This window comes from Scomber scombrus, chromosome 3, assembly GCF_963691925.1.
Source record: "Scomber scombrus chromosome 3, fScoSco1.1, whole genome shotgun sequence".
Lineage (NCBI taxonomy): Eukaryota > Metazoa > Chordata > Actinopteri > Scombriformes > Scombridae > Scomber > Scomber scombrus.
In genome coordinates this window covers 24,314,923-24,339,395 of record NC_084972.1, presented here as the reverse complement: position 1 = coordinate 24,339,395, position 24,473 = coordinate 24,314,923, and the positions used below count along the sequence as shown (strand labels likewise).

The following is a 24,473-nucleotide window of genomic DNA, read 5'->3' as shown; positions in this document are numbered from 1 at the left end:
TCTAATGCTACCCAAAAAGATATCAAAACTTTCACTATCCTCATCCTCTTTTTGTTGTCATTTCAGGGTACTTTAATGGATAATTCAGCTGTGACCACATGTCTTTCTGTTACATGGAGGGTGTAATAGCAGCACCAAGAGTACCCTAGAGTAACAAGTTGTGAGCCATTGTCTGGGTTACCACTCCAGCTTTCCATTATGCAGATCCAGTGACGCAAAGGCTTAAACACAGGAATTTTTGGATTACTTTTGGCATGCCAGTATAGGATGACTGTAGACCAGTGTAGTTGTGTATATTTACATATTCACTGAATAAAACTATAGTGAAAAACTGTTTTTATAGCTAATTTAGAATTTAAAGATGTATAAGAAGAGAACAAAATAAAACAAAGTGTCCCTTACCACTAAGACTGTAGTAACGTTTCTATGAAGAGAGCTTTGTTGAAAGTTTTTATGATTTAGTGCATCAAGTATAAGCCACAAAACTATGGAAAACAACTCTATGTGGCTCTGCAGTTTTGAAAGCAGTAAAAAAAAGCAAGACATGTATAAAAGACCATTGTTCTAGTCTTCTTTTGTCCAGTGGCCATTGTGCATTGTGTGTTCCTGAGGTGTTGGTTTGCACTATCAGCCTGGGGTGCTTCACTCTCTCAAAGATAGTTTGCTAACAGAGCTTTCACTCCATTGCCTCTAATGAAAATCCATACTAAACATTTAGCGCTGTGTGAGAAAGGGGGGAAATTCAATAAGACACATAACACAATTTATAAATTACTGGAAGAACCAATCGACCAAAACAGGAAAAATGGAGAAATGTTTGTATTTGTGAAATTCTTAAAATTCTGTGAACCACATTCATAGCTGCCTGTGTGTCGCTAGCGAGGTGGAAATCTATTTTCTCAGCCAAAATGAAGTCCAATGCTGTGTTTTTATTCAGTCTTCTTTTCCACATAGATTATCAGTCATGACGCCAGAGATGTCTCCACTGAGGTATTCCCCAAACTAATGGTCGCTCTTGGACAGCACCATCGATAGTAAACTAATCTGCTGCCTGCAAGGCACAGGAAACAGATCTCATTAGCACTCATTGAACTATCTTCCAAGGAAACTTTCATCTTTAGACCACTCTGACAACAGGCCTGAAAGCCAGACTAATGTCACTTACTAGTTCTGGGTTTAATGGCTGACTGCAAAATGTCTAATAGCTAGATGAGCAGTAAAAGAGTGAAGTCATCCATGTGCAGCAGTGTTTTCATGTTTACATGTACAACAACAATGGTATAAGATGTAGTTTTTGGTGCATGTAGCATTTTTTATTTTGTTTCATTTGTGAGAATGCTAACACCATAATAATGTTTACCACAAGTTTATCTAAAAGGGCTTATGTTTGTGGTATGATGTTGTCTACAATACCAAAACATTACTCTCTTTACTTTGTTCCCTTCTCACTTTATGATACTTTTTTCTTATCTTGCATTTATAAGTATTTCAATTATATAAACATAGCGTACGCATGTGCTGAGAATGGTGTGAAAGACTAAAAAATAATTTGTCATAAAAAAACATAACAAAAGCTTTAATTTAGTGTACAACTCATAAACTTCTTAGTAATTAGTTACTTAATGGTTGTCCACATTTTTCCAAACATTTCACACTTAAGGGTACATTGTTACATGGTTCCTATTATACAGTGTTGGGGAGTAACTAGTTACATGTAACAGTGTTACGTAATTTAATTACAAAATAAATGTAACTGTAATCTGTTACAGATACTGAGAAAAAATGTGTGATTAAATTACAGTTACTTGTGAAAATGTTGATGATTTTAAGTTACATATGAAGTCAGACCTTTAAGATTTTTGCTCAGGAGTGATTTTTTTTTTCTTCTAATTTTTTAATATTTAACATGTTATTGAATTCATATATTGCTGTTTTTAATTCTTTGAAAACAACATTTTTAATTATTTGTTAATAAATAATTATGTGGGCTTACTTGGAGCACACATGGGCTTAAATGGTGTCACAGTACCAATTAAGCCCATGTCAGACTTACATTACTTTGATTAAGTAATTGAAATAGTTACAATACTCATTACATTTTAAACAGGGTAACTAGTAATATGTACAAGCATTACCAAAGTAACCTTCCTAACCCTGCTATTATATTTGACAGTTCCTCACAGGCTGCCTGCTGAACAAAACCTAGTAAACTATATTTGGAGTGATGCCTCCACACTGTGGCTGAAACTACAGAACACACCAAGAGGATTTCACTATTTCAGCCACTAGATGGCGATATCAAAGATTACTCACACAACTCGTCTCGTTGTTTATTTACAACCTGGTAACTTCCTGCCTGTGAGTAGCTTGTAGCTTTGTCCACAGTCAGCTAAGAGGTCGTGATCAAACTTCTCAAGTCAACTTTCAAAGATGGGATGTGACGGTGGGACCATTCCTAAAAGACATGAGTTGGTGAAGGGGCCCAAAAAAGTGGAGAAGGTACGTTACGCTTGTTTTAAATCTATTATTAATGGCGACGTTGACAAAAGTTGTCAGGTTGCTAATTGTCAGGTATTAGGTAGCAGGATAACATTATAACATCACAATTATCTGTCTTGGAAATACAAAAGACATTCCATCAAGTCTTTTTTTTAAATATTAGTGATAATTATAAAGATAGATGAGCAGATCACTGTAACTAATGACTGCTAGGATTTGTCTTGTGTTGTGTTGTTACATTAGCATGGTAGGCTAATGTTAGCTTTTTAAATAGATAGTTACGATAGTTTAATGTGTCTTAAACATTTAGGTAGCTTAAGTAATGTCATTTAATCTTCATGTAGTGGAACAGTGCGTCTCTAGAGATAAAAAAAAATGTATTTCTGTCCTGGTCAAAACGTCAGCGTAGATTTAGGTAGCACGTTTCATTTAGGCAAAGGTAAAAACATTTGTATAGCACATTTCAACAACAAGGCAATTCAAAGTGATTTACATAACACTTAAAATGCGTGCAAGACAGAATATAAAAGAAACACAATATTATTTCCATTTTTTTCACCACTTCTACTTATCAATAAGTGTTAGACATGTCAAAAACCTTACTGCTCTTTAGATGCTCTTTCAGATTGGTGAAACCTCTACTTTGCATGTGAAAACACACACAAAAGGAGATTTCATTGCTTCCCCCCATCTAGACCTCAGTAGACCAGGTCCTGATAAATAACTACGATATTATGACAAAGCATATGGCAGGCTTTGATATGGACCTGGTCTATTGTGGTCTGTATGGGTGGGGAAAACTGTGAAAGTGCTCTTTTTTTTTTTCAAGCTGTGTTTTAAAAAGTATCTGCCTCCAGATATCAATTTCTTTGTTTCCCTTAACTTTTCCCTTAAACCAAAACACTTACATTCTTCTTAAAACATGTGGTGTTTGAATATTAATGTGTGATATATTGTTGTATGCTTGCCAATGTATTCAGGTTGATAAAAGTGCTGAGTTGGCTGCAAAATGGAAGCACTGCGCCTTGAGCCAGGAGAAACTCAGACGCCCCATTGTTTCCTGTGACCTGGGAAGGTAAGAGATGTGTTTCTGTTTGCTCACTGATAACCAGGGTTAAATTTTAAATTTGGAAGTGTGGAGATGGAGCCGCTTGATGAAGTGAAAGTGTGAACATGTTGTCTGAGTTACAGTCCTGTGTTAAAGACTTAAATATACTGTGTACTTAAAGTCAGATAAATGTTTTGTTGCAGGCTCTATAATAAAGGTGCCATCATTGAATACCTTCTGGATAAGGCTGCTGAGAGACCCAATGTTGAGGCTGTAACACACATCCGTGGGATCAAGGTATATTAACACTGAAGTTTCATACTCGTATTAACATTTACAGATCATTTAATTTACTTTACTTTGTTATATATTATTATATAATCCTATTTCTAAAGTCATTCATTCATTCAAGCTTTATTTAAACTCCAGTTGTTACTCATTTACAGTGTCATTGAGTAATAAAAATTATTTTAAAAAATTACAGTATTGTAATAATTACAATATTATTAAAACAATTTAAGAACAATTTCCAAAAGGAAAAAAACAAACAACAACGATAATCAGAATATAATAACATAATAATTGCAAACAATCACATAATTTTGTGGTGACCTGTTTGGTCACCGGGGTCGTAAACTGACCCATGGACACTAGGATATTTAGTTTCAGTGTATCCTGCAGGGTATTCCATGAGTCTGAGGCACTAAAGCCAAAGGCAGATCTGCTAAGTTCAGTCCGAACTCTCGACACTCAGAGTTTAAACCAGTCATTGGATCTTGTACGATGGGATCCAGAGGTCCAATACAGTAATGATATGATGTAATTTCCAGTCTCCATTCATGGCTTCATATAGGAACAGATGCCAATGCAAATAACTAGTCAATTAGCAATGCATTAAGACACATAGGAGAACTTGGTTAAATGCAAGTGTGTTTGGTTATATATTTGTGACATTATTGAATTTATGTTGGTTCCAGGTGTAATTTTGTGCATGTTTATTTTTCTGCTACCTCTGTAGGATATAAAGGAGCTCAACTTGACTGATAATCCTGAGTGGGAGGGAGAGAGAAGAAATACAAAAGGAGACAGATATGAGGACATCAACTGTGGCATGTTCATTTGCCCTGTTGTTGGGTTGGAGATGAATGGCAAACACAGGTAATAATAACAAGTATACGGTCCTCAGCCTCAAAATCATAAATAATAATTATTCTTTATTTGTCTTAAATATCAGCTTTGGTCATATGCCAGTAAATTAAACTCATCTGCATGTGTTTGATCTGTGCATATATATATATATATATATATATATATATATATATATATATATATATATATATATATATATATATACATGGGCATCGAAGTGGGGGGAGAAATTGGAATGGTGTACCAGGGCCCCAAGCATGGGGGGGCCCTGGGCTTTTGTTTAAATATATCAGTTATAAAAAACGACGTCATAAATATTAAAATAAAATCAAAGTTGCAATGAAAGTTCAATAATAAGGTTGCTTTAATCAAATTAAGACTGTCTGAGACTACCTGCACCCCCTTGCAAAAATGCAGAATGGTTCATTCCGCCTGGTAGGACTCGCTAACGGTTGATAACTTGTTATACAGTCTATGGTTGTTAAGCGACTCATTCCTACACAGTGCTCTATGCAGTAACGTGTCAAAGAGTAAATTAGGCTGCCATAAGAGGAAGTAGAGAGGAGAAGGAAAGAAGCAAAGACTAGGCAACCAGATGCTTACGTTTTTTTCAAGGAAAGGTTAGTTCAGCCCAAATGTTAAAGCCCATTATGATAGATGAAATAACAGGTTTTAATCAGACCTCCCATGATTGGCGTGAGATCGCATCCCAATCTGCTGAAGGGGGGGAGGGGGCGTGTCAGGTGTGGCTTGAGAGTGTGTGAACTGCTTGAAATGCGTGAGACTGCTTTGAATGGAGACAACACATTAACACATCCAAGCTCACCAAAATCAATAGCCCTCTTAGGCTAAATAGACTTATAACAGTTGCTATGAAAATGCTATTTGTAACTATTGTAGCAGCCTACTCATTTTAAAACATGCTAAGCAGTTATTATTGATGATATTGATGCTGATAATAATTTAAAAATCTAGTTAATGGCATAAGTAACCTAGCACATAATACAGCAAATGTCCATTGCCTGTTAGCAAATCTAAATCTTAGCTTTTCAATCAAAAGTCTCTTTCAGAAACAGTGGCAGAAAGTGGACCAGCTACTCCATTCTCCTCTACTGCAGACTTGAGTGGAGGTCATAATGACTATTGAGTCATGGTCTGTTTTTGGATGTAGAATTGTTTTGCTGTTTATTGTTTATTAAGGATTCAGAGTTTAACATCATCACATCACAGCAATGTTAAGCCATGTGTGGCATTATGGAAACCTGTTTACATTTCTTTTGAAAGTAAAATCTGACTGACTGGTGAGTCTTGTGTGGTTGTATATTATTGTACAGTAGCCTTAGCAATTTTTTGAAGTAACCTAGGAAGTAAATTATAACAGTTGTGGGGGTCATTAATAGGCCTTGTGATCTCCAATACTGTGAGCTCAAACTGAAAACAACACAATTCACAAACCACAGTAAAACAACTTAAGGGTAGACTACAGTGTGTATGTTTGGAAGGCGGCGGGGGTGGGTTTAGGGTGGGGTGGGGGGCCCTTCAGGAGGCTTATGTATGGGGGCCCAGAATTTGGTGCTACACCCCTGTATATATATATATATATATCTTCATGGTGGTTCTGCCTTGCTAGAACATTTGACAGCACTCATCTGTTAGAAACTTTTATCCAAAGATTTAAACTTAAAACTGTTTGAAAATGCTCCTCAAAAGTGAGTCATTTTCCAGTTTCCTCCATTTTGCTCAGGGTATTGCTGTTCACACTGAAAAGGCTGTAAAAGGTTCAAGAAAAACAACATTTTGAATTTTATTTTCAGGTTCTGTTACCTGCAGACGTGCGGTTGTGTCTTCTCTGACCGAGCCATGAAGGAGGTCAAGACAGAAATCTGCCACAAAGTGAGCATTATTTCATCCTTTCTTTTCCACTCAATCTGTTTCAAATCAGTATATGTATTTTTTCCCACCCTTCTTATATTTATACATTTATGTGTAACTCACTGTGGATAGTGTAAAATGAGAAAGACATAGGAAAGCACATATTCGATAACTACCTTATAATGTACTACTTTCTCAGCTGTGTTAACCAATAAAACCAGTGCTACATATGCTACAACAACTTTTATAATTGATAATACTTACAACAGATACAACCATACATCAGAATTCTTTGATGAACTAGTTATTTTCCATATATGAATCTTTTTTTTAAATGTTCCTGCTCTGCATCACTGACCTCCCAGTGTTTGGCAATAATTCTGCTTGTTTGATTTACATACAGAGATCTCTCATTGCTAATGCTGTGTAAATATACAGTCTTGATATCAAAGCAGATAACACACTAGCAGAAAGGCATTGGCTTTGTTCCAGTCTGTTGCTGAGATGGATAAGAATGTGAGTTAAAACTCTGATGGGTGATGTTTCAAAGCTCCCTTTAACATGAACAGTATGGCAGCTACATGAATAAAAAAGAAATCAGCTAACTATAAAAAACTGTGACTTGAAATAAAAACATAACTTTACACTATAAAGGTATTTAAGAGATGGTTAGTACTTAAGATTATAGTCAGGAATTGAGAGAACCTTGCAAATCAGTAAACATTATGCTCGAGGACACAGTCTGTGGCAGACTCTTAGCTTAAGAATCTTCCTGTTTGCTCTGTAGTGATTTGTGTCGTTTAGACTCTGTACAGATGTGTGGAGGAAATTTGAAATATCTCATGGGTTTATAATAGAAATTAGATGAATTAATAGTTGGTGTTATTAGTTTTTATATCTAACCAGAATGATAGTTCAAAAGCAAATTAAGTTAGATAGTGGCACTGTAAAACAAAAAATCCTGAAAACAATTCACATAACATCCCCTAAAACATATAGCCTGAGGTTTTCAAAGATTTACTTCATAAGTTGTTGAACAGGGTTTGGCAGATTTACTCACAGTAATAACTCTAAGTACTACAGTGGCAACTAAAATAGTTCTAGCAATAGGCATGTGCTAAAAAAGAGCAAAACAGAAGGGGCTTGATCCATTAGCACTGTAGTCTGCATAAATATTCAGCTACGTAAGAAAAAATAGTGCTCATTTTATGTTATTAGATATAGGTGGTTAATTTTTGGCACTATTTAAGTCATCATGGTCTAAAGTGGGAACTGTTCACAGCCCCAGTTAAGCTGAGAACATCACACATGTTTGACGAGTTTTCATCATGTGTCTCTAGGCATTTTGGTATTGCTGTCCCGATGTGAACCATTGAGATTCACATGGGAATCTCAGTGATGCAGGCCTACAACCCATTTTGGGTCCTGACCTGTTAATTTAGTAATGTTAAAGCTATGATTTCTCATGCACAGGCTATTTTGAGGTTGTATATAGAAGATGATATATAATCACTCTTGTTGTTTCGATATAAGTGGAAATATTTTGGCACAGATCAGTTGTTTTACTTTGCTGGAAATAGGGCCTTAAACCAAAGAAATAGTAACAATGCTCCTTTTGTGAAAACTTTTGCTTAGCACAATTTATACATATAATTTCTTGAGTTCATAGCTGTTAGCATAGCATGTTACATTTAGGCTGTCTGTACCTCCTTCTGATTTGATCTCACAGTGACTGGTATCATGTAGACTCAGGTAATTTTTGGCAAAGTGGACATTCTGTTTCATGTTTCCTCTATCTGCACCTTGAAGTGTGGCCCTGCTAGGACATCCGGCCCCTTGTTTTTTTCACCTCAGTGCTATAAGTGATCTGAATATGACGTTAACTCAATCTGCTTCTTGCCTAAGAAAGTCACTTCTTGACTTGATCTACCAATAACAATGCAGGGAAAATGTCCCAAAATTGTGGAGTAGTTTTTTTGTGCAGTCAGAAAAATAAATGTATGCAGCCTGTGTAAGTGCAGAGAAAAAGCATGTCTGGTTGTCCTTGACTCACTAGATATTCTTCCAGTTTTATACCCTGGACAAATGTAGCCTGTAAATGTATCACACCAAAATCTGTGATGCATCCTCAAACGTGCTGGGGAGAAGATCTAAACTCTTCAATCATGCTGTCTAAAGTTGAACACAATGTGAAAGTAGGATGTAATGCCAGCAAAGAAGGCAAAGGATATTGTTTCTTAATTGTCTTTATTTTATTGCATCTGCTGCTATCTAATCCATTACAAAAGAAAAACGGACAACAGTTTTATGAACAAGTGTGTTTTTTTTTACCAGACAACATGCTGAACAATATTAAATTAAAACAATTAAATAATAAATTCAATTAAATGAATATTCAATTGTTTATTCAATACTTTGTGTTGTGTAGTTGTGTCACACAATATCTTTTTATTTATGCACATGCTTTCTCTATGGGAGTCATTTGACTTTTTAACATGCGGTAACAGCTTTTCTTTGCTCTAAAGATACTTATATTATCTGGCCATCAATGGCCGTAACATTTAAAACTGAAATGAATGGCATAAATATTGTTTCCTGATTATCAAAAACAACAGTCAGCTTACATTTTCATAAATAGACACGTACACCTGTTGACAGTAGTCATGTAGCGGAGTCTGTACAGTGTGTTCAAAGTGAGCAGTGCATCCTCCCTGCGATGTCTTCTTGGCCACATTTTTTAAGTGTCTACAGCAACCGAATGAGTGCAAACAATCTGTGCTGCATGTACTGTATCCCAGCTTTTGCTTAGGATACCAACCATGATTTCATGCTCTAGCACTGACATTGTAGTAGCCGCTGCTAGTGAAGTTGCTTTGTGTGGCCAGCAGCCATGATGGCTCTATGGGAACAGTTGCCTGCCTCAGCACCTTGCTCCTGTGCCACAGCTCTAGACAGTCCACCGCCTTGGGAAAAGTACTACTCTCAAACTTATTGGCAAACATGCTGTTCCTGTTGATGATCCATGGCAGGTCTTCCACTCCATAAATACAAATGTCTCGTACATAATGCCCTAGAAAATTACAGGAAAAATTATGGTCATGTACTGGTATATTAGATTTGAGGCCTGGTGCTGTTTTACCACAGAATGTTAAACTTTCATGATACTGTGTGTGAACTGTATGTGGTGAGGCTTGTGTGCCGTTTCAGTGAGTTTTGCTAAAAAGATGCATGTATTTTCTTGTTATATAAAAGTCTTTTTTTTCTATTTTTACACTGTAGAAGGTTGAAAAAAAAAACACAGACTAAACCTGAGAGCACACCATATCAGATAAATCCTGTCAGTCCTCTTATCATCTTTTGTTTTGTAAACCCTAAGTTTCTTTAGTCAGTAATTGGTCCTGTAAGCCTGTCTGGAGCCAAAGAGCCAAACATAACTGTAGACCATCTTTATTTCACAGGACAGAGATAGACTATGTATTGTAGTAGAGGGTTTGGCCACAAGAAATTACCTCTATTATTGTACATGCTGTACTATAATGTACCTTTGCAACCATTGTGTATCCGTCCTTCTTGATCCCTCCACTTGATTGCCCGGATGTCTCCTGCCCAACCTCCATCTATGTGGCTGCCAGGAGCTTCTTTAAACATGTAATCAGACAGGATGAATCATTATTATGTGACCAAATTGGATTATAGGCATTTACTAACTACCAGCAATGCTAAATCACATTTTTAATTTGCCAGCTATAAGTACAGCCCTGTGACAACCATAACAACAAAACAGAACAGACCCTTAGACAGTTAACAGCTTAAACTTTAACAAAATGAATAACGTGAATATCAAAATCAATTCAAGTCTGTAAAGGTTAGGTACATACACCATAGAGTTGACAATGAGAAGATTTCTCTCACTCTTTCAGTGTTTTTATGATGATCTCAGTTTTAAATTTTGTACTCTGTTTTAAACAGATCAATAAGTGGGCAAGCTGTTATTTTCAAATTTATTTTACACCATAGGAGTGAGATAAAGAAATGGAAATGTGTTACTTTGAGATGGGGACTAACAAATGTGTTTTTTTTCCAAGTGCACTTTTCTATAATTAACCCCCCCACTATTTTCCTTTTTAAAAAACAAACAAACACATTTCACATATTTATAAATGCCACTTACTTAATGTACCAGTGCTCCAGTGTGATCACCTCAGACATGCTGTAGAGGTCACTGTATCACCAATCCAAGAATCAATTTTTAAATATTTTTTTGGCTACCAGGGACTTTTTTTCATCTCTGGCTTAATCAACATTTTTTGCCCAACACAAAAAAAAACTGTTGACATCCCTCCCAAAAGGGAATTTAACAGATGTTTTTTTCTTACCGTCACATTGTTTTATGTGATGCAGCCCATACAAACTTGAAATCATGACCAGTGCCATAAGAGCACAAACAATGAACCAGTGTAAAAAAATGTTTGTTATAGTTCAAGTGTACTGTGTACTGCATGACCTTGTTGCATTCATTGTAGATCTCCTTTTGTTTAGACTTCAGGGTAGTTAATAATTAATTATTCATTCACTAGGATTTGTCCTACAGATCTGAAAAAGAAGTCACTACCTTTCAGAGTACCAGGCAGTTTACCTTTGATGTGGTTGAGTGTCACCCAGTAGTGCTCGTCTGGGCTGAATGTGTCTTTGGACCACTCCAAGAGGTCGAAGGCTATTGGACTTTCCAGAACAAAGTTTACAAAGGCCCTCGTGAGAGCGTAGTAGGCTGTTCCAAAATACACCTGCAGATTGTGTGGAGGAGGACCTTTTTGCAGTCCCTTCCCTTTCAGAGTTACATGAGACCCAGTGATCTCCTTGTGCTGGAGTTGTGTCCTGTACCTCATATGCACCGGCTGCTTGATCCCAGGCGTCATGTTTCTGTCTCTCCACTCTTTGCTTTGCATGTACTGCACCAGTTCCAGGTTGGTCTTGACAGGGAAGTCCTGTCCACACAGATTCACCACCTTTCTCCAGCCTATCTCAGACCTTACTAAATCCTTCATGCAGTTCAAATCTGCCTGCAGGCGGGAAAACCCAGCGTAGGTTACAGTTTCGCTGCGGCTGGAGAGGAAAGTATTTTCAAAGCAGCTGACGAGTTTCCGTACGGCCGCTTGGTACTCCGACGGAGCCTTAACGTCTACATGAATGCAGTAGACATTTTGGGGCATGTAAATGGCCCGCAATAGGCGCACAAAAAGCTCCAGCTCCTTGTGCACAGTCACAATGAATGCTAAAGGGTAGTCCTTCTCCTCAAGGCTTAGAGGTCTTGTGATAAAATTAAGGTCTCTGGTCAAATTTGAGCACTCCACATGACTATTCAGAATATAGTTTTCTACCTGTAGAAAGAAAAAAAAAAAACACTATACCTGTAATTGACAAATAGTTCCCCTTAAAACATTGTTTGTTTTGTTTTTTTACTAGAATCAAATTTAATCTGTATGGTACAACAGATCAAACAGTGTCAACTAATGGATTTGTTTGTTTTGGTTTGATTCTTGTCATTTCTTATTGTATACATTTAAAAAAATATATATAAATGTTATTAGCTCCACTAGCAAGAGAGTTGGAGTAAGCAAATAAGGGTAGCAATACCACATAGGAAATACTACCTAGTAACCATGTCAATTCATATGAGGGAAATTTTGATCTAGAATTTTCTGTATAAATCTTATAATAATATACTTTCCTATAAATAAGTAGATACAAAAAAAGAAAATTAAACATACCTTGCAGTCATGATGGTGCCATTCCTTTCCTTCTTCAGTGTTAGGGAGAAAAGCTTTACATTCAGTGGAAAAGGACCTGCAAGTTGGCTTGGGGACTCTTAGGGCCTCTGTTGGCATTCTGGTCCTTAAGTAAAAAACGGACAAGACCATAACACTAATCCCCAGGCACAACAGGAATCTGCATTTTGCCCCCTCAAGCTTGCGCATAATAGCCTTGCTTCACTGTATTAAGACAGCACCACCACCGATGAAACTCCTGCAAGAAAGATATCCAGATTGGTTAACAATTTGCAAAAAGGGGTCCCGGACCCATGAGACATATTAAATAAGGTTAAATATGTAGGTTAGAACTAATTGATGAAGCCAGCCTTTAGCTCAAGAAATGTAGTTTAGTGTACCAAATTTAGTCCATTAATAACTGTTATCTGAGATGTCAAGCACAACCAGAAACCTATTGTCTCTGGCTCATCTTTGTGAAACACATTTAATAGTAGCATTCCCTAAGTATATAGCATTATATCTCGTCTTTGTATAGTGTTATTTTTATAATCATGCAGTGTAATATTTTCCACCTGCAGAGAGATGCTCTTTCTCACCTTTACACCCCAACCAAAATGCAAATAAAGCAAATCCAAACAAAACCGGTGAGAGGAAATGGTTCAACGACCCTAGGCAAGATACAGACTCAAAGTTGTCATTATATAAACCTTTTAAATCCAGTCATTTAAGTTTGTTACAGTATAAATATTTCATCCCTGCCAGGCACACAAATTGAACTAGTGCTGAAATGACTAGGTAATTAAGCAATTCATTGTTACACTGCTTATCAAATGTATTACTTAGAAATTTGATATCAAGTAAAAATGCCAGTCACTTGTTGGTCATATCTTGCTTAGTTTTAACTTAGTTTGCTATCTTTTGTTAGATAGTCATATATATAGAAAAGAGCTAATTTATGCAGACAAACAAGCCTTTGCAGATCATCTGAAAAGCTCAATTATTCAGGCGCTACATTTGCAAGGTGCAGTGGATGGCATTAAGTAAACAACATTTTTTTTGTGAGATATAAGGATACCCAAAATGTTTTAGACTGATGTGAGAGTAGGTGAGAGAAGGGCATTAATCTGAGAACAATAATGATACCATGCAGTGTATCAGTTTGTTGCTGCTCAGTAATTTTAGGTATAGAGGTATTCATTTTTATTTTTCCTACCACTTTTGATGAATATTGTATTGGGTTCTTTCGAAATTCAATGCTATACACAAATATTCCATATCAACGATACCAAATTCAGTACTTTTCTTAAGGCCTTCTAAGGCCATTTCAGCAGAATTGTACGGCAGTTTCTATCAGTTTCCAACCACAACACATCCTACCCTGAGATAAAGAGGTTATCTCAGGCCACTTGAGACCATACTACCCAGCAGTCCCCTGTGATCAAGCGGCAAGGAAATACTCCGTTTTAACAGGATGGAAAAAAACACTTTAGTTTCTGAATATATTGGACAACAGCAACTGTCCAAGTTTTACTGTTTTTTTCCCTTTGCATTTTAGATGGTACTGTTGAGTAACAGTGAGGGTAGCATTTGCAAGTCAGATCTTCTTATTAAAACAAAACTTCAGACTTAATATTGTGATAAAGTTTGCATCTTTCCTCAACAGTGAGCAGATTCTAATTAAACACAAAAGCACAGGATACAACAACTCAGAAGTTAGATATGAGAAAAAGTGGAAAAGCCGAGTGATACAAAGCTTACAGTACATAGGTTAAGAAATATATCTTACAACAATGACGCTTTGGACATCTCTGAGGACTTGTCTTAATCCCACGTCAATGACGCCTCTTCACTTGAGACCCCTTGCAGTCACAGCTCTGTTGTTCTTGAGAACAGCACCAGAGATACAGATGTACATAGCACGGCTGCTATGGAAATGTCTACGGTTCGTAGATGATACTTCCCAGAAGCCCCTTCCCCTGGCAATTCATAGCACGCAAAGCCACCAAACATGCAAATTAGGGGAGGTTTGCCTTGGGTTGGCTCTCAGGTTTTGTACTTGGGCATTTCCTTTTTTTTATTTTGTGAAAAAAACTTAAGATAATAATAATCTCACATTTCTAGCATTGATTTTGGAATTATGTCAATCTTGCACATTTATTTATTCTGTCCTGATCAAACATATAAAGCTTATATTACAGTAAATGCAACGTATATAAAAAAAGACACAGATAGACACAGAACAGTACATGTAGAGAGCAAAGTCTGCTTGTTACCTTTTAGTAAGTTCAGCCTGTTGTCCTGGTAGAGAAGTCAAACATTAAACATGAGCTGCTTTCCTGTTCATTGTAATCTAAACAGCTACTCCGAGTGTCTCATATCAATTCATCCTGAGTCCCACGGAGAACACAAGTAATTTCCGTTGGCTCCATCACCAGTAACAACAGCAGCAGGAGCACCAGGAGTCGTCTTTTGTTATAGGTTTGAGTTAATTTGGTTGTCAGGATTGGATTATTGTTGTTTCTGGCGGTGAGTGACCTGGAGGCTGTGCTCTCTAAGCTCGAGGCAGTGCGAGTGAGACTGTTTTGCGTATGTGTGTGCTTTTTTTCCCCCCCTCTCTCTCTAGTTGTATTCATTGCTGATTAAGTCGCTCCCCCCACATCCCCACGAGACAAGTTTCGTCCCTGCCTGGTTACCAGCAGTTACACCCACACGCAGTTACACCCATAGACCTGACACAGAGAAACACACTCACACCTCACCCACTCTCTCTTTCCATCCTCTTCCCTCCATACAGTTTTCTACTCACTGGTGTACTGCATCTTTCTTTTTTAGTCCTTTTACTTTCCATTATTGTTCCTCAATCAAGTTCCTCTCTTCCTCGTCTCTCAGATATGTTTAATTCCAGCTCATCTACCCAATTAAGGGTGCACATATTGAATTATCCACAGTGTCTCTCCACAGAGCGTCGTCTCTCTGTCCTCTTCACCCTCTTGTTGCCAGTCAACTGGCGGGTTTATTGGTTTAGTTGGTCGACTTGTTCTCTGACTTGGTGATAAGGTGCTCAGCACAGCGTTGGTCTGTGTTGTAATGGCTACAGCAGAGTGACTGACTTCAGAGCAGCACGCACAGAGTTTGTTTGCTGCTTGGTCAGCTTCTGAGCTTATCCCTCTTGTGTTGGACAGACCACATGGCCGTGAGTCCACACCCACTGAGCCTGCATTACAGGCACACAATAGATCCCCTACCGGTTACTCAGGGGTTTAATATTTCTGTTTGAATATGACTGTGCTTTCCCTTTTTATGAAGCAGGCATGTGTTAGTTTTGTAGTTTTTGCAGTCATGCACTAAATTATGAATTAGAAATATGTAGATCAACCTGTGTAAGTGAAATGTATCTAATAAACTGTTCTTAATAAATTAAATGCCAAAGCTGCATTAACATCTATAAAACTAATGAATTAGAGAGGTTTGCTTACCAAATAGTTTTATCTGTAAAGGGATTTCTTTTTTTTTTTTAAGGACTAATTTCCTCATGAGAATATGTCTGTGGATTCATTCAGGCACCCTGTCATCCAGATGATAATATATATCCAATAATGTACCTGTCCAAAAAACTGGACTAGATTTAGTACCTTAAGGAGGAACTGTGAGAAACACAAAAATAGGCCTATAGTATTCATTCATTGCTCGTGCACTCATGATAATGCGTTTCTTGCTGTTTTTCTATCTAGTTTTCTTTGTTTCCATTATCCTGCTTCATTGTGTTTTGAGTTCGATTTTCTGCATGCAAATAAAGGTTGGAAGTGATTTGGATGTTTTCCTTTTAATGTAATCTTCTATAGTTAAGAAGACATCACTGTGCAGCACAGTTCATGAGTAAGCATTTGTTTTTCACTACTTGGAGAAAAATAAAGTATGCAGTCGTGTATGGAAATAGCCTGATTTATTTGACTATTTTCCTTTTCAGCCTATCTGTCCCTGCCACAGATACTTTCTAAAACAATTTAAAGATTTCCATCAAGCTGGGTAAACAAACTATTGTTTTACAAGTCAAAGTAGGAGTACCCCCTCCCCATCATACACCTGAACCCAACTAAAGCATAGACTGGGACTTTTAACCTAGACATACGTCATGTTTTGAGATTGTATGGTTTTAAAGAGGCTTACTCGTCTGAATGTTGAGTAGTAGATGTGCCTGGATGATGCCTATTGGTCTTTAAGCTTACTAAGTAACAACTCCACATGTATTTGTGAAATGTATGCTCCAAGCCAATGGACAGTGGAATTACAAAAAGGGTAAATCCTCTGGACACACAAAATGGACTTCTCAGGCATGTGCTATAAATAAGTCGCTTCGGGAAGCAGGAATAAAAAATAAAACTAAACTAAAAATAACTAAAACATTCTCCCAAAGGGGAACAGTTCAGTTTTATTACATGGGAGGCTACAGTTGGTTTCCATAATAATACAACATGTGATTTACTATCTCACACTATGCATCAGACAGCAACAAGACTATGTTATCAATGTGCTCTGATGTGTTTAACTTAATTGTTTGAAAATAATCATAACAGTAATAATGATAATGAAATCATCAAAATGACATTCAGTACATTGTTTGCTTTAATTTATCACAATGGAAACTCTTTGTATGTGTATAACGCAAACTTCAATGTTCATTTTTGTCAATATTTTAATTAGAATTTGCTCACATTCTTTCTTTTTGACAACAGAACAAAAAATATATAATCATCATATCATATTATCACAGCATATTCCCCTGATTGTTGATCATGATATTGAATTACTTCCCAACACTGAGTCTGAATAAGAGAGTTTAGTGTTGTTTTGTTTTTCTTACCATTCAATTTTTAAAGATGTACATGCAATCTGATCTCCTTTCCCACAATTGTTGTGTGTGCTTAAGTGTGGGGACCCGTTTCATGATGAGGACATTGTTGTGCTCAATGGCACAAAGGAGGAGGTGGGGAAGCTGAGGGAAAGGATGAAAGAGAAGCAGGCCAAAGCCAAATCTAAGGTGAGTTTTAAGTTGAGATTCAAGTTAATATAAGACTGAGGTTGTCTGGAGTTCCGTTTGGAAGTTAAACTATTTTGGTTGGTTTTTAAAGTCAAGATACAATGAAAAATGTGTTTTAATCCCTGATCATATTGTTGCACCTATTCTACAATAAATGTAGCATCTATTTAGTTAGATAATCTCAAAATGCTGTTTCATCTGGACGTAAAACCTGTTTGTTATCTGTTAGCTTTATAATAATATTTCAATCCACAAAAAATAAATACCTTTTTATTCTTTTGTAAACTGATACTTACAATCAAATTATTGTCTTAGAATAGTTTAAGGTCACGTCAGGGATTTTGTTTGTGTTTATTTTATAATCAACACATTTCTACCTTTTTTTTTAGAAATCAAAGAAGAGCAAAGTTGCTGAAACTGTGCCCGCACCATCGGAATCAAAAGGTTTGTGTGTTTGTGTGCCTGGATAAGGTTTTGTAAATCTTATGATGACAAATGAGTTTTTACTTAAAATTTCCATATTACATTTTCATAACCAAAACCAAGCAGCCAACAAAATGCCAAAACCTTTGTTTCTTCAATTGAATAATGTAGTGAATGCATTGTAGTGGAGTAGCTGGGCTTTTCATGCCTTTTAACTAAGCTCACATTCTAGTAAATACCTGTGTCTTTAATATTTAACTGATGGGAAAACAAAGTCCTGTTTTAAAGTAGCATGCCCTCATTCTGCTGCGACAGGTCGATGATGGGCAGTAGCAAGCCACACAGATCTCAAAACTACTACTATTCTATTACATATTAACATCTAAATCATTAAATATACTGTATGGCATTTGCTTTGTATAATAGCACCTGTGCTAGTGTACACTGAAGGTAAATGTTTTCTTCTTAAAAAGTGTATTTTAAAAATGTTACCTTAGCAGAGGCATTTTTTAAATTTTTCAACAAACCGTCATACCGCCATACGTGCACACAAACATGCACACATTTCCTGTTGCCCTAGATAAATAGAAGTACTTAGGTTGCGGCTTGTGTTTTATGTCTTATGTCTCACACATCACAGTGCACACATCACGTACACCATACACATATAGACACAGACAGACAGACAGATACATACACACAATAACCTACATTTATTTACTGGAAATTTACCCCAACATGTTTAATCTACCTAACCACTCTCTTAGCTTAACCGCTGACCTAAGATTCTTGTCAATTGAGCACACATCTTTTGCATTAAATTGGACAAACCATCTCCAGTTAACTTGCATTTAGTCTGAAATTTGTCCCTAAAAGTAGACACGCATACATAGACACACCACCACAGGTAAATAATCCATCAATAGAAACTTTTTGTTCGCTAGTTGAAAGAGATGTTGTGGACTAGTGTGCTCAGAGGAGACAAAAAAAAACCATTGCCTTCTAATCTCTTTGAGTCAGAGAGAAAAGCAGAGCAGAGTTGATGAACGATCAGGACATTGTCATATGCTGTGCAGACAAAGGTGGGGCCATTGTGGTCTCCATACATAAAAAAAAAAAGACTTGAAACAGGTCGAACCACTGAGGATGGATATAAATATATGGTTCAAGATGGTTACATGGTACAACCCAGTATCTGATCTACACTCTACCTAAAATCTACAAGGAAGAAATCTCATATCCCAGTAACAATACCTATCCTGATTTAGCACATTTTAATTCAATGAATAAATAGTTAGTATTCCATTCTTTCATAAAACATACTTTTTTTTGTGTGTGGCTGTTTTGGTGAAAAAAGTGGGAATGTGTTTACACACTTAAAGCTGCAGTTGGTAAGTCTTATAAAAGTAACTTTTTGTCATATTTGCTAAGACTGTCACTATGTAAAGACAGCATTACATGAAACTAGTAATCTGTTAAAAAAAAAAAAACAGGCTCATTTAGCCCCATCTATTGCTCCTACTGCAAATTGGCAAATTGCCAGAATCCAATGCGACCGGACAACAAGAACCAATCAGATCCAGGATGGTGTCTGATGGAGTGTCTGACAGCTGGCAATCACTGCTCACGCACACAGCCCCCCTCCCCCCTCAGCACGGTCGCATGCCGTTGCACGCACGTCAGCCTCCTCTGGGGGAGGGACTTTGGAGGCAGAGGCAGCGGAGAGAGAGGGGGAGGGATCTGAAAGTTGTACTTCTTCAAATTCGACGCTAAGTCCTCTCTCTCCTCAAAGTTACCGACTGCAGCTTTAAGTATATAAAAAGGAAATGATAGAAATGCAGTTTAGCAGTTATCATTCACCAGTATTAAAAAAGTTTACCATACAGTCAGTTACTGAGGATTATACACATTTGCAATTCTGATGATTCTCTTGAGTCACACGCTAAAGACCAGCAGTAGCTTTTAAGTCAGGGAATATGAGGGTACATTACTGAACAGTCATTTGAACAGGGTACGACAAGTTCAGCGATCTGATCCACCCAAACCTAGTTCTCGAGCTGGCTTTGCATTGGTGTCCAATTAGTTCAAGTGTACACTACAGGATTTTTGCCTCTGATTTTAAGTCTCAGACAAAACCCTGACTCATTTTCTAGTCGCTTTATAACCTTGAAAAAATCCCAATTCCGTTGGCTAGAACAGTCCTGCAGTGTGAGATGCTCAAAGACTTTTCTGTCCTGATCCAGTCTCGAAGTCGTCTGTGACTGCAGGATCATACCATACTGTTTTGATTTTGTCAGGAGTCTTTGGGTCGTGCAATAACACAACAGCCAATGAATGAGTTTACAACAATTCCAGGTAGAGGCACTCCGCTTTGCCATGGCAACATGGTGTAACAGCTCGAGGAGGTAAACAAGTCCTATAAAAATCCTGTGATGTGCGACCCCACCCACTAGGCCTATAATTACCTGTCCGTCATAAATCATCTAGTGTGCACCCTATAAATAGGATCTCATTAGACAATAGTGAGATGTGAGCTGCTCTCCTTGGACAGGATTTTAAAAAGACTTTAAAAGTCCTGTAGAGTCCACTTGGCTTTAAAGTCCTATATTTAAATCAGTTAAACAAGTAGTGAATAGATATTGGAACGTATTGTAAAGTGACCCTCAAATTGTGCATTTCAACTCCACCTAGATATTTTTATAATAGATCTTCCAATGTACGTAATATCCTTGAGAAGTTACATTTGCCTGAGAGGCCCACTCACTTCCTGTCACAGATGATGAGTGTACATTTTGTCATAATTGTGTACACTATTATTCTATGATTAATGGAATTTTTCCCATCTGAAGTCTTGTGTTGACGTCATGGTTAGGGGCAGAATTAAATGTAACACCAAATATGTGGTTTGCCTGTTCAAATGCCCACGCAATTTATATTATGTTGGAAAAACAAAATAAAGGTTAAAAACCAGGATTTGTGAGTTTAAGCATAATCATGGTGATAATTCATTGGTGGTGATGCATTTCAACAGTCATAACCACAGCTTGAATGAACCACATTATATAGGTATTGAGATAATGAATATGCTATGGACAGGTGGCAACAGAGACAATCCTTCTTCAGGAGGAGGCTTACTGGATACACTCCCTAGATACCCTCATCCCTAATGAGTTGAATGAGATTTAATGTGTTGGGAACATTGTGTTGGGAACAGTGTGTGTTTTTTTTAATTTTTTATATTCTTTATTTGTTTATTATTTTTTACAAATTGTTTAGTGGCTCCCTCTGCTGGGATACACCTATTGTGCCATGTGTGGACATCTATAATTATCTCCACCTGTGTCTGTTCATTGTGAAATTGCCAGTAGGCACACTGAAGAAGGGCGTTTTGCCCAAAATAGAGGCAATTCAAAAAGTCAATTTGGAGTGCTGTCCTAGTCTTTCTTTTCAGAAATGACCACTTTACAGAGCCAGCACCCAGATTTTGTGTCAATATTGTGAGTTGAGCATGTTGCATAGTATTTTTCACCTATAGATTACAATAACACAAAAACACATTTTGATGATTTTTTCTTTTTTTAAAATGCCTTTCCCCAAAAAGTTACATCTGTTATTGTATGGGTCAAATTGACCATGTAGTAATTATGGGTTGTTTATACAGAGTGCATGCTAAATTTATAATAAATGTTGCTTAATCAGTAAATATGATCACATTACAAGCAATATATATAAATGATCAAAGTAAGTAGATATATATTATGGTTATGGATGAAAAGTAAGTCACTGAGCAGATAAAACATTTTACTTGCTGGTAATTTCTTTTTTCAGTGGTTGTTAATGAATTCAAACACGGGTCAAATTTGACCCTGGTATAAATTCTTTTCAAACACAACCGGCAGTGTTAAGCAACAAAGAAGAGATATTGAAACAGGCAGAGTGGATTAACAGTCTGGATCTGTGTCTGTGAATCTTGATCAGAGACCCTGAGTGTAATGTGTCTTAGGAGAGCAGTATTATGGTTCCCTGTTGAGATTTGATGACAGTGCCATCCTCTCTCCTCATAAGTGAACAGGGTGTTGTCTGCACAACGCCTACACTTTATTTGTGTCACTGAAGTCATAACTTAAGCTTAAATGAAACAGCAATGCCAAAGTGCACCCATTCCCCTCCCTGCTTGTATAAAGCTTATTTTAGGTTATACAGTTAATACGTTTATAATCAATTGTTTTACTATTTCTATATTAAAACCACCATATAATACAGTTATTTTATTTCCCCTGACATCTTTTCTTTATATGCACCTTGTTTTCTCTGGCTTTCAATGAGTCTTAGATATGCCAATATGTGTTTTTGTCATGGTATCTGCATCATCTGTCTTTTTGGGTCATTTGTTAATTTCTGTAATTTCGTTTTTTTTGTGTAAGAGCCAACCGTTTACCGTTGGTTGTTTTTAAACACTATATGAGTAAGCTACATGAATTGTTTTTGATGCTGTGGTCGATTCATAGGTTTCATTTATTTATACAAAATCATGTACCCTCAGTTTTCCAATCATAACTAATTTATGCTGTTGAATTTCAACAAAACATTGCCTCTGTCTTGATAACATATTCTATCTTATTTCTTCCTGCAGATGACACACAATCTCCACAAGTGGATGTAGCAGGGAGCAGCACGCTACAAAATGGCGATGAAAGCAGCCAGTCAGGTAGCTCATCATGCTTTAGCCTTAGAAATAGACAGTTGATGTTACGACATAATCTCTCTAAATTTGGATTTGGCATTAGTTTTTGACCGCCAGAATCACTGCAAGGAAGAGTGCTGTCTGCCCCTCCTATAACATGACGGTCATACTGAAAGTCAACTGATCAAAATGCACATGATTTGTGGGTGAAACTTTGTCAGATCATTTAAAATAAAGATAACCTATTAGGTCATATGATTAGTTGTTATCAAGTTATGTCTTCAGTGAGGACCTTAAACTCCAGTGAGCATGTTAATACGTTTTGATTGGGTGTCAGATAAAACACAAAATATGTACATTTATATAATAATTGTTATTATTTGTCTTTAAAAGTGGTTGGTTTTGAATATAGCTTCTACATATTTGTACAAACTGCTCAAGTGCTCATTTAGCCTCTTTTCCTCCCCTTTCATATTTTTCTAATTGTGTGCCTCATTCTTCTTTATTCTCATCTATCTCCTTCCTCTTGTTTTGTTTTCCATTCTTCCGCCCAGCTGTGGCCGGACCCTCGGGATCCTCCAGCTCCTCTAAAGGCTCCAAGTCTTCATCAAGCTCTGCTACCAAGAGGTCCATCCAGGAAAATACGGATAATTCAGAAGTCTTTAAATCCCTGTTCACCACCCACAGCTCTGCAAAGCGCACCAAAGATCAGACATCCAACTGGGTCACCCATACCCCGTATCACTTCTAGTTACTATCACTTAACAGTAAAGAACACCCATTTTTAGATTGTGACCCATTAAAGAAGAGCCCTTACTGATAAATCGTGTTCTTCATAACCAGCTCCAACACAGATATACACACACACGCGTACGCACACATGCACGTGTACACACGTAGATATTACCCAACTGACTTCTAATAACAGTGTCACCAATGTGCGGACTCATTCCCAACTTGTCTCCTCAGTCCCCAGTAGCTCAGTGTTTACATGTTGTGGACATTTTGTTAATAGCTCCCCAAGCTGTTCAGACTCTTTGTTTTGTAACCTAATTCCTCCCCAATGTATTCTCCACAGCATGTCTGTCTTCTCACTCATGGGTGCTTTGAGAATTGATGCTCAGGGTGTTGTTGTTTTTTTTTACTGTCTGTGTCACTCTGCTGACTCCTAGTGGAAAGAGTGCAGCTTTTTTTAATTTATGATTGAGACTGACACAAAGGTAATGTCAGATAAGCTTAATTTCTTTCATTTAATGGGAAAAAAATCTGTTAAACAGTTCCTTCTGGGATACACTTGTCAGTAACTACTGTCTGTTAATGAATACATAATATAATGATTTTTCCCCCTTCCAAGCTCAAGTGCAATATATGATGATAGGAGACATACTTTTAGCTCTCCCTTAGCCTTGAGCATCACAACCTGCATTTTTTCCCCCAAACATGCTTCCAACTGTCTTTATAAGTGTTTTATAGACATTTTGGAGGACCTTGGATGTTTTTTGTTTTTTTTATGTTAGCTTCCAGTATGTGATAGCAAAACATAGCAAAACTGAACTTTTCTTTGGACAGTCAGTTGTTTTTTGTTGTTGTTTTTTTTTTTAAAGAAGGTTATAGGTGTGTTCTTTCTTTTTGAGGTTGGACATACAGTTTTTTGTGTGTGCATGTACTGGGCAAATGTCAAAAATAAATTTATATTCAATCCTAATGTATGAAGCAGATTTTTTTTTAATTACTCACTGTATATTTGTGCAGGTGATTTTACAAGTATAATCCACAAGTCGCCCTTTGTGTGCGATTTGTGTGTAATCTGAAGCTTGGTTATACAATACTGTACTGTATGTGCAAGAAAGAGCAACAATTACCTGTGATGACGGCAGCAGCAACAACTCCCTGTTGTCCCCTTCAAAGGAACATTCAGACCAAAAGCACACTATTAAAAGCTCTTATTACACAGCATAAAAGTGTTTACATGTAAAAGGTGTAAGTCTCTTG

General features: G+C 37.0%; 2 protein-coding genes across 2 annotated transcripts; one reads left to right on the top strand and one right to left on the bottom strand.

The window, feature by feature from the left end:
* The first annotated feature begins 2,354 nt into the window (after positions 1 to 2,354).
* Positions 2,355 to 24,186, top strand: rtf2 (replication termination factor 2). The gene is made up of 9 exons (XM_062415553.1): positions 2,355 to 2,499; positions 3,480 to 3,574; positions 3,751 to 3,844; positions 4,566 to 4,705; positions 6,511 to 6,589; positions 17,264 to 17,374; positions 17,764 to 17,818; positions 22,431 to 22,505; positions 23,036 to 24,186. Exons 1-9 carry the CDS (start codon positions 2,431 to 2,433, stop codon positions 23,230 to 23,232), a joined length of 915 nt encoding a protein of 304 aa, XP_062271537.1. The 5' UTR covers positions 2,355 to 2,430; the 3' UTR covers positions 23,233 to 24,186.
* Positions 8,793 to 15,488, bottom strand: gcnt7 (glucosaminyl (N-acetyl) transferase family member 7). Its single transcript, XM_062415550.1, has 5 exons — positions 14,610 to 15,488; positions 12,337 to 12,592; positions 11,205 to 11,946; positions 10,111 to 10,206; positions 8,793 to 9,638 (listed from the first exon to the last, which is right to left on the bottom strand). Exons 2-5 carry the CDS (start codon positions 12,541 to 12,543, stop codon positions 9,394 to 9,396), a joined length of 1,290 nt encoding a protein of 429 aa, XP_062271534.1. The 5' UTR covers positions 12,544 to 12,592; positions 14,610 to 15,488; the 3' UTR covers positions 8,793 to 9,393.
* Positions 24,187 to 24,473: the final 287 nt, after the last annotated feature.

What these genes read in the sequence shown, in the direction of transcription:
- gcnt7 (XM_062415550.1), bottom strand. Translation starts at nt 12,543, where the DNA reads ATGCGCAAGCTTGAGGGGGCAAAATGCAGATTCCTGTTGTGCCTGGGG. An exon ending in GGCACCATCATGACTGCAAG is followed by an intron (nt 11,947 to 12,336) that starts GTATGTTTAATT and finishes TTCTTTCTACAG; the next exon opens with GTAGAAAACTATATTCTGAA. An exon ending in GATACACAATGGTTGCAAAG is followed by an intron (nt 9,639 to 10,110) that starts GTACATTATAGT and finishes GTAATTTTCTAG; the next exon opens with GGCATTATGTACGAGACATT.
- rtf2 (XM_062415553.1), top strand. Translation starts at nt 2,431, where the DNA reads ATGGGATGTGACGGTGGGACCATTCCTAAAAGACATGAGTTGGTGAAG. An exon ending in GGCCCAAAAAAGTGGAGAAG is followed by an intron (nt 2,500 to 3,479) that starts GTACGTTACGCT and finishes CAATGTATTCAG; the next exon opens with GTTGATAAAAGTGCTGAGTT. An exon ending in CACACATCCGTGGGATCAAG is followed by an intron (nt 3,845 to 4,565) that starts GTATATTAACAC and finishes CTACCTCTGTAG; the next exon opens with GATATAAAGGAGCTCAACTT.